Raw genomic sequence first — 12,636 nt, 5'->3', positions numbered from 1 at the left:
TCCCTCACTAATACTAACATTTCAAAAGAATTCTCGCATCGCTTTCAACATATTGGTAACCAGTTCAGCGATACCAACAATTGATTGAAGCCTCTTGATGAAACACCTTCCCTTTGCTTTGATGTCTAAGTAGCAACAGAAGACAAGTTTATTATGCCAGTGCACAATACCGCATTGACACGGCTTCAAAAAGGACAAGTTGTTGTGTTGTAATAATCCATAGAATGACAAATTACTAGAAATATTACATGGTTTCCTGACCAGATAAATAATGGCTCCATAAGTAATTTTTGAAGTACAGTAGTCTCTGTGTGTTTTTTATTCAAGCCTTCCTGACTCACTTTCATCTGGTAACATCAAACTGGCCTCATTATCACTAAAATAAAAATTGAACAAACCAAGTCTTTACAGACACCTTCAAATAAGGCACCATCCAAGCAAACTTGAACCAACTTTGGTAACCTCCAGCACATAAAGATAGCAAAGGATCTCTGAATTCTCAGAAGTTACCTGCTAGTCTTACATATGTGCCCTACGAATTTGTTTTCAGTCCGCTAAGGAAATTAGCAGCTTTGGATTCTGATCAGGAACAGGGGAGGGCAGGACAAATTAAATACACCAGACACCGCTAGCTAAAAGTAAAGTGGTTTTGGTTTTGCTTAATGACACCTGCTTGCTATGACATTACAAACACCGAATGAAGAGAGGGTAAGAAAAGAAGAAAAGTAAACCCATGCTTTCTCAGTTAACTGTTGGAGTCATCCAAGATACTATTATTTTCAGGGTTTTGTTACTGCCTGATAGTGGATACAATCAGAAGAGAATATCTGCCCTGCTTTAGTATGGTGGTTCATTCTGGACTGCAGAAGAAGGTGTGTAGACTTTACACCATGGTGTAAACATGTGTATCCTAACGCATATGCTTTTACTGGTTTCATTGCTGTGGGAACAGTCTTTGGCATAGAAGCACAATGGACATTTCAGGGGCAGTAACTTCCTAAGGTGCTACACTAGCTAGACTCATTAGACCTTATCTGGCTGAAATAGGTGTGGATGCAAATTTTCTAAGAGTTAAAACTGAGTAACATAGAAGATAAACACAGCATTATTGAACCGTACCCAGAAACTCACTCGAAGCTCACAGGGAACTGGTATGAAATAATATTCAAATTTCAACTAATTTAACTTGACCAGTCAGGCTAAATTGCCTGAAAAATAATAGTACAAAACAAGATCAGTAAAACAAATCCCATCAGTGTAAGTATAACATTTTTATAGTAACTGAAAATTTCAAGATAACTGAGCATATTACTATAACAGTTATTACTACTACAGACAAAAATAAAAAGTCATGTTTACAGCTAATAATTGGAAAGCAAAATGTGTTCTTCATTTAATTTCCTTTCAAGCTGCGCTACATTCGAAGGGACATTTCAAACAAGTTAAAATCAACATTGATCCAGAGGAAACGACCTTCTACAAGGTAACCTAAAATGCAGTATGGTTCCCATTGTACACAGAGTCATAGGTAGGCTTTGAAATGTGAATATGACCACAGACTATGCATTTCAGAACGCACAGCAGACCTAAGACAGGGCTGTAGGGAGGCAACTGAAGGCCACCAAATCATATGTTGCTCTTTACATAAAAATTGTGATCCTTTCTACTGAGATCTTATTGATCTACTAGCTATGCATAAATTAGCATTCTCTATTTTAAGTACACTTTCTTCACTGAGAAAGGGATATACTTAGCAAAAGTTAGATTTTTCATATTTAGGGAAAAAGAAAGTTTATGTGCATATATACATGCAGGGAGGAAAACAGAAAATGGGGAAAAAAACAGAGTTTTTTATGGTCTTTGTAAATGCTATACATGCTTAACTTCACCTGCTTGAACAGTTCTAGTGATTTCAGTGAACCTGAAATAGTAAGCTAAAGCCTACATTAAAGCACTTGCTAGGTGAGGGTATAATTCAAAGTCCCCTGGAGTCGAAGGGAATCTTTCCATTGAATTTGATACACTCCAGCCATCCCTCCACCTACAACTGTACAAAATGCCAATTATGTATACACCAAAGTTACTACAAACTATGTTCTCTCAGTCAGAATAAATCAGGATGGGCGTAATGAAAGCAAAACAGGTATGCTGATTCAGACCTACACGTCCTTGCAGAAATTTTCAGATTCATTTCTAGAAGTCAGCAATGATCTTCCAAATTTAAGGAAAAGCAGTGACATATTACATTTTACTTTTTAGCTTGTCATCAGTCATCTTTTAAATAACCAGAATATTCCCAGTGAGAGCTTCCTGTATGGAATGCATTGGCTGGATAGCCAAGACACACGTGGGACTCTGCTGCTCCTCTTCGCACCCAAGAAGTCAGAGTTTGCCTTTCAGCCAGGGTGCTAGTTCACAGGGAGTCGTACAAGTACATTACATTTGGGATTCCTGTAAAAGCTCAGGGTATCTAAAATCCAGAGAACCAGCTATATCTCCAGGCCTGAGTGACTGAGGTCTATCACCGCTTTTTAACAGAACTAAATGAACATGAGCATCAAATATTAACATCAACACGTCGACTTGAGAGACTCCAGGATCATAACAGAGAACAAGGGGCACTTCAAAAATTCATGTTGGAAGCACCCAGCTGGCTGTAGCCTAGGGTAACTAAACATGTATGCTGTAAAGAACTACAGAATAAATGTTCCTGTGTTACTTTAGTCCTGTGTCCACATCACCAAAAAAACCATGACTTGAACCTGACAGCAATAAATTCAGGACTAGAGAAGCCTGAGGTTCTTATTCCTTGCAGTAATTTTCACAGACAAGTAACTTCTAGGACAGGGAACTTTTCCAGTGACTGTGATGGATTGTCCCCATTCCTCCTACAGTCAGAACTACTGATAGGAAAGTTTGCAATTTTGCCTTTTGTCTGGTTGCAAGAAAATAGGAAGTAACCTTCTTTCTTGTATTGCTGGCTGCATCTTTTAAGTGAGGATGATGCTTTTGCGGTTTCCCAGTTGAAAGTACAGTAGTTAAAATAACTAGTTTTCAAACTGTACCATCATGAATGTGAGCACAATTCTTTGCTTGTCATGAACTAGCAATAAAAAGACTCACTGACAAAAGATTTGTATATGTATATTGAAACAGATATTCGATCGAACACACGTAGAACAACTGAAGTCATTCTCAACTTCATGCTGGAAACATGGACCCAGCTTGCCTTCCGGAAACCTCCTGACTTACTAGCAGGTTGATGAGGAACAGAGCGAGTTTCATTTTGCATTCAAGAAGTATGATTGCTTGATGGTATTTTTAATCTCAGCAAAAACAAAGTGTTTAAAAAAGAAAGATGTATTCTAATTACACTCATCATGCTATCATTCATTAAGAGCTACATTACCAAATGCCATCATCATTCAAAAGCAATAAGTCAGGAAATCTTCAGACATTGAAGCATTTGGCTTCTTTTCCTCTAGGGATGCTAATGTAACCTCTCAGAAGGTTTGTACACGACTGATACTAGAATATTGAAAAGTGCAGTATCACAAATCATTTCAGGCAGAAATTATTTTGTACCAGTAATGTAAAACATAATTTTGCTGTATTGAAGCCATTTGGAAACGTTCACTTGGCTAATGGTCACAACAGACAAACAATGAGGTAGACAACAAAAATCTTAATGGTCACAAATACGGGCATGAATACATCTTACAAATGCAGCATCAGGAATGCTTAACTGTGACTGCACCAAACCTCTCCAGAGCAGAGCTGCCCCTGCTCCAAGCCAGTCAGGAATGCTCTGTAGCAGCACTGCACAGATTCCAACAGCAAAACATTTTGTTCCCGAACCAGCTAGGGTTGCTAAGTGACAGCAGCCTTCTTCTCTTCCACATCATTTACAAAATCCAGGCTCTTAAAAACAAGCAAATGAATAGTTAAGGCTTCATCAGTCTTTTACTTCCCACATAGTAAATGTGCTATTATTCCTGAAGGCAAAAAAGTCTTTATCCCCACAACATTTAAACTCCAATCTTTTTATGAGTTGGATGCATTCTTTCTTTCTTTTTTTTTTTTTTTTTTTTTACAACAAATGCAGCATCTGAGTCCATAAAGTCCAATTTTTCATAAGGTCATAGCACCCAGAAGTCTAACTGGAATGAATGGAAACTATGCAACTTGAAGTGCAGAAAAAACAGCTTTTCAAACTCCATTCCTCAGTTTCATTGTGTGGTAACTGGAAGCATGCATAATTCCTTAATCACAAGACAGCTATGGCAGAGAAGAAAACATCTGATCAGATCTTTACTTTTCTAAGATGCACCTAAGTCAACAATATTTTTCTCCATTTCACTGATAATCACGTCTAATTTTTCCATAATATTTTCCACGTATACATTAAAATTTGCCTAAACTTCACATCTTACCATACAGTATGATCTGTTGAGCACCCCTGTTGACAATGAGAAGATTGATAAACATGTAAAAAGAAGTCCTACTGAGGTTGGAAAAATATAGATATTTTTTTTTTTTCCCAGGAACAGACTCTTCTACAGTGAATGCAAAATGCCCTAAAAGTTAAGCAATTTGAGAAACTGTCTGCTCTAGGATTGCTAAATTTTTCCAAGACAGGTGCACACAGAGAGAGAAAACTATTTTTCAAAGTGGCATCAAGACTAGTTTTACAACAGAACTGTGTTTGCGGGCTTCACTTGGAAGCATGAAGGCCCTCCCACAGTTGACCACACAAGCCTGTAAAGAAAAGATCAGACCTTGCTGCTATAGCTTCAGAAATCACAGTCATCCAATGCAGAAACTGAGGGAAGATCTCTCTTCTCATTCTGTGCTGCAAGGAACCAACCAGAGGAAGTGTCGCTATCTCACACAGACAAACAATAAAAAAATTAAGTGCAAATCAGTGGAGTTGAAAGAAGAACATGCAGGGGAAAACCTTATCTGCCGGCTTGTCAGCACTCAAAATCCAGAAGGCTTAAATTACAGCTGCATCATTTGTAGCAAAATTTGAGCGTAAGAAGGTCCACATGTATTCTTTCCAAATGCCATTTTCAAATCCTTACTGACGTAGTGCAAAATGTTTCCTCATGAAAAATTCTAGCCTTTTTAATCAAGGAATGTCTCTTTAGGCGGTTAGCCTGTTTTAATGTTGAATCAATGTAAACTTTAATATTTTGCCTTCAGCAACAGGGAAGATAAACATTTTATTCTGTTCATCGAGGGGAATCTTGAGTCTCTAAAGCAAAATGTGTACTTCATCATGAAAACTGCAGATGAAAGGTGCAAAATTTCTGCTACTGCTGATATACTACAGCTACAGAGAGAGCACCTAGGGGAGCTACACAATCTCACATCACATCACAGCGCAGGAAATGGGGAATAATCAGTGGCATCAGGACAGCATTAATCAGTGGACATGTCTCTCATAACGGAAAGCAAATGGCTAGTGAAAGAACCAAGAGTGTGAACATCCACCAAAAAAAACCCCAAACAAATCAGTGGCTGTTAGACAAATTTATCATCCAATGACTTTTACAAATAAACATAGAAAGAGATAGGGAGATGGGGATGATGAATCTCAAGGGCAAAAAAAAAAAAACAAACCACCAAACCAAACCCAAACAGATTCATTCTACATCACTTACATCTTAATAGCCAGTATCATATACCCCACGGCAAAGCAGGCTGGCACAACAATATGCCTGAATTCCTTATAGGGGTCATGCACTGGACAACTTGGTACCTCGTAACTCTCACGCTTACCCCACCTCCCAAGGGCTCAGCAAGGGAGAACAACAATCATGCTTATGGAAATGAGTAAACGGATGCAAACTTGCAGTGTTATTTCAATGCTATTACTACCAACTGCTGCTTTTGTATTTCACAACTTGTATAAAATTAAAGAAAAAGTAGTAGCTTGTTCTGAAAGCTTTACGAGTCAGAAAATTTTCTATCTTAGAAAGAGTCACTTTGAATACATTTATATTCTTATCTGCAAACTCAATGTAATGCACTTAATTACCATCTCAAATAAGAAACTTGTGTTGTTTTGGTGCCTCCCTACCAAGAACTGCAATAAAACCACCTTGTTCTCTTGCTGTTTGCACAATTGGTTTCATAGACTGTCATCAGTTCCCATGGATGTTGACACAGTGATGTAAACAACCAACCTGGAGTAAATCTGCATGTCAAAGGAAGAAACTACCCATTTCGCATTTGGAAGCTCAAGTCTCAGTACAGAATACAGAACAGAAGGGTCTGGTTTGGTTTTAGGCAAAACGCTGATTTTTTCCTCCTTGATGTTCAATTACAACTGTCAGCTTGTCTGGAGTAAAGCAAATCCTGTTCTTTTAATGTGTTCTCGGCTGGCAGACGGTATTTTACAGAATAGGACATAAGTGAGTGTCTAGCCAGTATTAGACTAAGTTTAGTTAATGGCTAACGTGGCATTTGTTCAACCATGTACTTCAAATGGCAAGACAGACAAGGTGCATAAAAAGAAAAAAGACTAAGTTCTATCTTATCTTCACCACCTGATTTATGTGGCTGATGGAAATGATAGCGTATCAGAAGTGTCAGCATTCTAGTGAAAGCTGGCATGTAAATATTTATGCATTATGCAAGATAGTCAAGCCCCGGCTGGCTGACCTTTTCCATATTTCTAGCAATAACAGAAACTGCAGTTCACATAAGAAAAAGCTATAAAGTTTTACATCACAGAATTTGAAACGATTTTAAATGGTCATTAATAAGAACCTGAATGTGTAAAATGCTAAATGCTTCCAAGGTCTGAGTAAACTCAGTTATCTGGGAATAAAAGCTGCATATGAAGCTGCTGCTGTAACCATTCTGAAGAATGGCACCATACCATCTGAAAAAAAATCTGGATCTCTGCTTTTTATTTTAGGCTGCTGTTTCTAAGAGGGATCATGCTTAGCAATTTATTCACTTTAATGGGAAGTTTTAAAATTAATTTTTAAAATTATGAATAAACTATGGCTTTCATTGAAATAAATTTTGGTGCTTTGTTTGGATTTTCTGAAAATATGAAAATCAGATTATGAATAGTGTGCACGACTGATTTTTCAAAAATTTTTCCTCCTCAAACATACCTGCTTCCAATTCCTTGTCCAGGTAACAAAATCATTTGGTAGCAACTGAAAAATATTTCCCTCTGAGGACGACGCATGGGCCTTCGTACATGCGCTGAGAGGTATCGAACAAGTTCCTAGTGTTGCAAGCTTGCCAGCCCATCTGATGCTCACTAGCAACTGTATCAACAACTGCGGCTACCACGGCCAAGTACAGAAGTGGTAGTGGAGAGTTAACTATTCTCCCCTCCCTAGTGATGATCACCATCCTCTGGCTGAGGCAAACTGGTGAGACACAGGGCAGAACGGGCAGAGCTGTTGCCTGCGTTGGAGGATCTCCGTGGAGAAGCAAGGCGTCCGTCTCCAGGGCTCTTGGATTTCATGTGAATTGCAGTCAACCTAAAAACTAAGACTTGACAACCCAATTTACACTGTCAAATGCTTTACGCTACCCAGAGGAATTCTTTACGCACCTTCAGAGGCCAATAAACAGGCTAATCATTTCTCAATTTGATTATTACACTGTCAAGACCAGGGCAGGATATACTTCAGGATGTCATAAGAAACAAAGATTAAGATGACAGGTGGCACATGCTTCCCCAATGCCTGTACTATCAGTACAACCCAACACATCCTAATTATCACAACAGCTCATGAGGACAACTGCAATTAACAGGGCTGATGAGCCCAATGGTGTTTAGCACATAAGTCTCTGAGGCCGGGGCAGGTATTTGCCGTGAAAAGAAACAGCTGTAGCATTCCTCATACCAGGGACCAAGACAGTCATGCTCTTGCCTTTTTCAATCACCTGATTCATGCGTCTCCAAGAACAATGTCTATAAAACAGCTGAGCAACACTCCTTCCCATTAAAGTGAATAAATCACTGAGAATGATCCTTCTTAGAAACAGCAGTCTAAAATAAAATGCAGAGATCCAGATTTTTTTTCAGATGTTACGGTGCCATTTTTCAAAATGGCTACAGCAGCAACTTCATATGTGGCTTTTGTTAACGTACAGACTAGCAATGCAGGCAGAAATTTATATACAAAGTATAAGGTCATAAAACTTCTATTCCCCTCAGGCATTTTTTAAAAGCAGAACACAAGCAAAATATGTACGTGTCTAGTATTCTTATACCCAATACAAATAAATTGAAAAAAAATCAGCCAACTAAATAGTAAGCACAAAAACCGAAAGCTTATTAAAAAAGAGTTGATTATAGGACTGAAATAATCAAAGATGGACAAATACAGAAACACAGAAAAGTTATGTCAGAAGAGACCTCCAGGACAGTGGTCTCCAGACCATTTTGATTGCACACCCCTATCAGTAAAAACCTTTTGAACATGAATCCCCAATATAAGTATATTTATTTATTTATAAATTATATACCTGTACTACCAAAGTTCTAACATTTTCTTCCCAACAGCCCAATGGATTGTCTTGCACACCCCTTGGGCTGTGCACACTCCACTTTGAAGACTACTGCTCTAGAGATCATCCAGGCCAGTGCCCCACTGTACTAACTTCAAAGTAAAAATCAGTTGTTTAAGGCCCTGTCTGGTTTAGTTTTAAATCACCAAAGAAAAAGATTCCCCACACTCTCTGGAAAGTAAAATGCTTACAGTTCTCGCTGTTGGAAATATTTTTCTTATGTTCAATTAGAATTTTCCTTGCTGCAACTTTTGACCACTGCCTCATCTTTTTGCTGTGCAACACAAAGAAAAGCCTGGCTTGACCTTCTCTGTTACTCCATCTGTAGCTGAAGAGAGCAGTTTGACCTGCCTTCTCTTGCTCAGTCTTTAAGGCGAAACAAACCCAGTTTCCTAAGCTTCTCCTTGTGTCATAAGCTCTAGCCTCCTAAACTTTTTAGTGTGTTGCTGTGCTGAACTATCTCCTGTTTGTAAATATATCTCTTGTACTGGGAAGGACTCAAAACTGGACAAAATATTCTAGATGCAACCTCAGAGGTGCCAAGTCAGGAAGATAATCAGTTCTCTTGATGTGTTGGCTGTGCTTTCACTAGCCCAGCCTGCACAGTCAACCTCATCACCAAAAGGGAGCACCACCGACTCGTTGTCAACTTGCTAGCCGCAGGAGCTGCATGGCCCTTTCTGCAGCTGCTCCTTAGCCTACCTATGCCAAGACTGTACCAAGACCCAGTTACCATGTTCCAGGTGCTCAACTTCATATTTCTCTTCACTGAACTTCCTGAGGCTCGAGTCAGCCCATTCCTTCAAGCTGTTGAGATTGCTCTGAAAGGCAGCCCTGCATGTCAGCTAAGAGTGACAGTCTGGCTTTGCTACTGGGCCTGGATAAGGCTACATCCCATGACATCATCCATGTTACCGATGGACATGTTAAAAAGTATCAGACCCAGTCACAAACCCTGAGGACCACCATCTGTAAATATGTGCCAGTTAAATTTCAACCAACTGACCTTTGAAGTCCCACTGAACCAGCCAGTTTTTCATCTACCTTGTAGCCCACAAATCCAGTCCCTACCTTCCTTAAGGACATCTTCCTCCCCATATCTACTACACTTCTTCCAGTTTCTCCCAAAGATATGGAAGTCTATGTGGAAAGCAAGATAAATGATAAATGACAGTAACTGCTGTCCCTTCATCCACAGAGCCAGTTATTTCATCACTGAGGCAAAGAGGTTGGCTAAGTATGATCTGCCCATAGTAAATCCATGTTGATTATTCCCAGTCACATGCATCAGTTTCCATTTCTCAACAAGCTTTGGCTTTTCCAATTCCATCCCTGCATGCCCAGGCAATGTCTCTATACTGCTCCTTAGCAGTCTGTCCTCTCTTCTGCCTCTTTTGGTATGAGGTCAGGAGTCCTCTATTCAAACCAGCCTCCTGCTACGCCTGCATGTTTTCTTGCCCGTGGGGATAGTTCTTGTGCTTTGAGGAAGATACCCTTGGAGATCAACCAGATCTCCTGAGTTCTCTGCACTTCAGGGCAGCCTCACATAGGTTCCTGCCTGCCAGTTTCCCAAAAGAGCCAAAGTCCACTCTTCTGAATTCCAGGATTTTTATTTTGTTATTTGTCATCCCCACTTTCTTCAGGGTCTTAAACCCTATTGTCTCATGGCCATTGCAACTAAGGCTGCCACTATCACATCCCCAACCAGTTCCTTTTTATTCATGAGTAGTAAATTCAGCCGAATGCCTCTCTTAATCATGTATCCCACTACCTACATCAAAAAATTGTCTCCAACACACTCCAGAAATCTCCTAAGATTATTTGTGCTCCATTATGCTGCCCTGCATAATTAAAGTGTATTTACAAACAACTATTTTTAACTCCCTCCCTCCCATTCTCCCATTTGTTTACAGTCTCACATCAGCAGCTGTTCCTCAGCACTCAGCTGACCACCAGGAAGTCAGAAAAATGCCCAAGAATCCCTCATGTTGTTGGGATGATTTTTAGCCTGAGAAATCTGTTGAGTAATCTGTGATTCCTTACATTACAGCATGGATCAGAAATATTATCTTGTGGCCTAGGTGGCTGGCCCCAAGCCATTATCAACAGACACCAAAAGCACACAAAGTTGAACAAGTTGGCAAATTCCTACAAACACATAAGCTGAAAAAGAGGACTGTCTTGCGAGCAATTCACTAGCAGAAAAAAAAAAAAAAAAGGTAATTTTTCAGCAAATAATTTAAGCAGTTCTACTTTCCACTTCATTGGAATAAACTTCAACTTACCTATTTCCTGTATTATTTCAGTTCACAGAAGTTTCTTTTAAAAACAAATCAAAATAAAACAAAGGGGATATAACCTTATGTTTAGTTATCAAGACCTATTTATTGCACTTAAGATTAAAAAGTTGGCCATGTTGTTCCAACAGAAGGACGTGCTGGCAGCCTTAATAAAAATCAGATGAATTAATGCCTATTTGTCGTTCAGGACTGCAGGAATTCTGACCTTGATTTGGTGCCGTAGTCCCTTTACACTGCTCCACCAATATAAAGGGACTGTGATTCAGGTGGTTGTGGCAGTAGGGAGTCCTGATCCTCTAAGGCCCTATAAGGGCTCTCAGAGCAGTTCTGAAGCTGATAAAAAGGTAACTAATATTTGACACACTAACAGAGAAAGGAAGATTTGTTAAAGCTCCCATAAAAGAAGCCATATGGTTGAGCTGTTACAATTATTCCCACAGAATTAGGCTGTACACTTGAAAGAAATTGGGGAAAGAAAAACACAATCTGTGGTCCTAAAAAAAAAGCCATTTATTTAAAGATCGATCAATACCTGATCCAGTGGAACTTCTACACGAGTATCTTCATCTTCCTGCACTTCAGCTGCCCCCCAAATTTCAGACCCCTCTTCTCTGGCTTTGTACATATCTTCACCTACAATGGGCAAGATACAAAGTGGAAGGAAGTGAAGTCCAATTGTGACACTGTGTGGCACAACTACTGAACTGCATTCAATTTTCTTTCTGAGAGCAGGTTTCTGAGTTGACCCACCATTCCCTATACAGTTCTTTCAATGAAGTTTTCGATCTCCCATTATTATGAATTTGTTTTCCTTTCCTTTTTCATAACAAATACTTACATGCTACACAGTTTGGGAAAGGGAAGGGAAGACTGAACAAAGCCCTGGATGCAAAGTTTCTTCACTTCTGCAAAGGTTAGGACTGAATATGAACTTAATACATTACAACAACAACGTATTACTTCTATTTCTACAGTCAATGATAGTAGCCTCTAGTAATCCGCATTATAACACACATCTAGCAAAAATCTCAGGCTCTGAATCAACAACAAACATGGTCAACCAGGACAGGAGTAAACGGTTAACAGAAACAGTTAGGATTAAGGGTAGTCCCCACCCTCGGGCACGTGCAAGTAGAATTATAGCTGAAACTCCACATCCACACGAAAAAAGCACATACTCCAAGCTAACAAGGTTAATGGTTACAATGATACTCAATTTTTCAAAGATTTTACACGATTTAGTTTGAGTAATTTTTTTTTCCCCCATGTGTAAGTAATAACTAAGAGTCTTCAAAGTTTCTAATACAGGTCTTTCAGCATCAGCTAACTAGGAAAGTGAAGACAGGTATATACAGAAAACAGACAGTTTCCAAGTGACACACATTCCTCTCTCCCTTTGCCCCAAACTGAAAACATCCCAGAAATTAAAAGCATAGGTTACTCCAAATCATCTCCCTCTCTCTCTCCATCTATCTAGGAAAGACAGATGGTCCTATGCTGGTGTATTCATAACCAACATAATAAGTAATAACAATAAGAAAGAGGAAAAAATATTTGTGCTGTTTTGGATTGCCTCTTAATTCTTCATAAAAGGATGTGAACTCGATATCAGCTGACCATGAAAATTGATCTACATTGCTGGACACTGTTAAATAAACAGCCCTAGTATAGCACTCAACCATTCACAGAACCATTGAGAAGGAAGAAAAATAATGGATACAATAACACAAGACTTAGAGAAATTCAGAGTCCACAATGTTCTGGTTTGGCTAAACCAGGGCTATTTTCT

General features: G+C 39.2%; 1 protein-coding gene across 1 annotated transcript in view; it reads right to left on the bottom strand.

Moving 5' to 3' along the window:
* The window catches only part of LOC104162028 (doublecortin domain-containing protein 2-like), a gene marked incomplete at its 5' end in the record, with an annotated part of 14,285 nt that extends 2,805 nt beyond the window's left edge, over nt 1-11,480 (bottom strand). The window contains one exon of the mRNA XM_009700659.1: nt 11,380-11,480. Coding sequence (XP_009698961.1) covers nt 11,380-11,480 — 101 coding nt within the window. The remainder of the gene's footprint in view (nt 1-11,379) is intronic.
* Between the last annotated feature and the right edge of the window lie 1,156 nt (nt 11,481-12,636).

This window comes from Cariama cristata, unplaced genomic scaffold (assembly GCF_000690535.1).
Source record: "Cariama cristata isolate BGI_N322 unplaced genomic scaffold, ASM69053v1 scaffold4025, whole genome shotgun sequence".
NCBI classification, from domain to species: Eukaryota; Metazoa; Chordata; class Aves; order Cariamiformes; family Cariamidae; genus Cariama; species Cariama cristata.
This window is presented reverse-complemented; position numbering and strand designations above follow the sequence as displayed.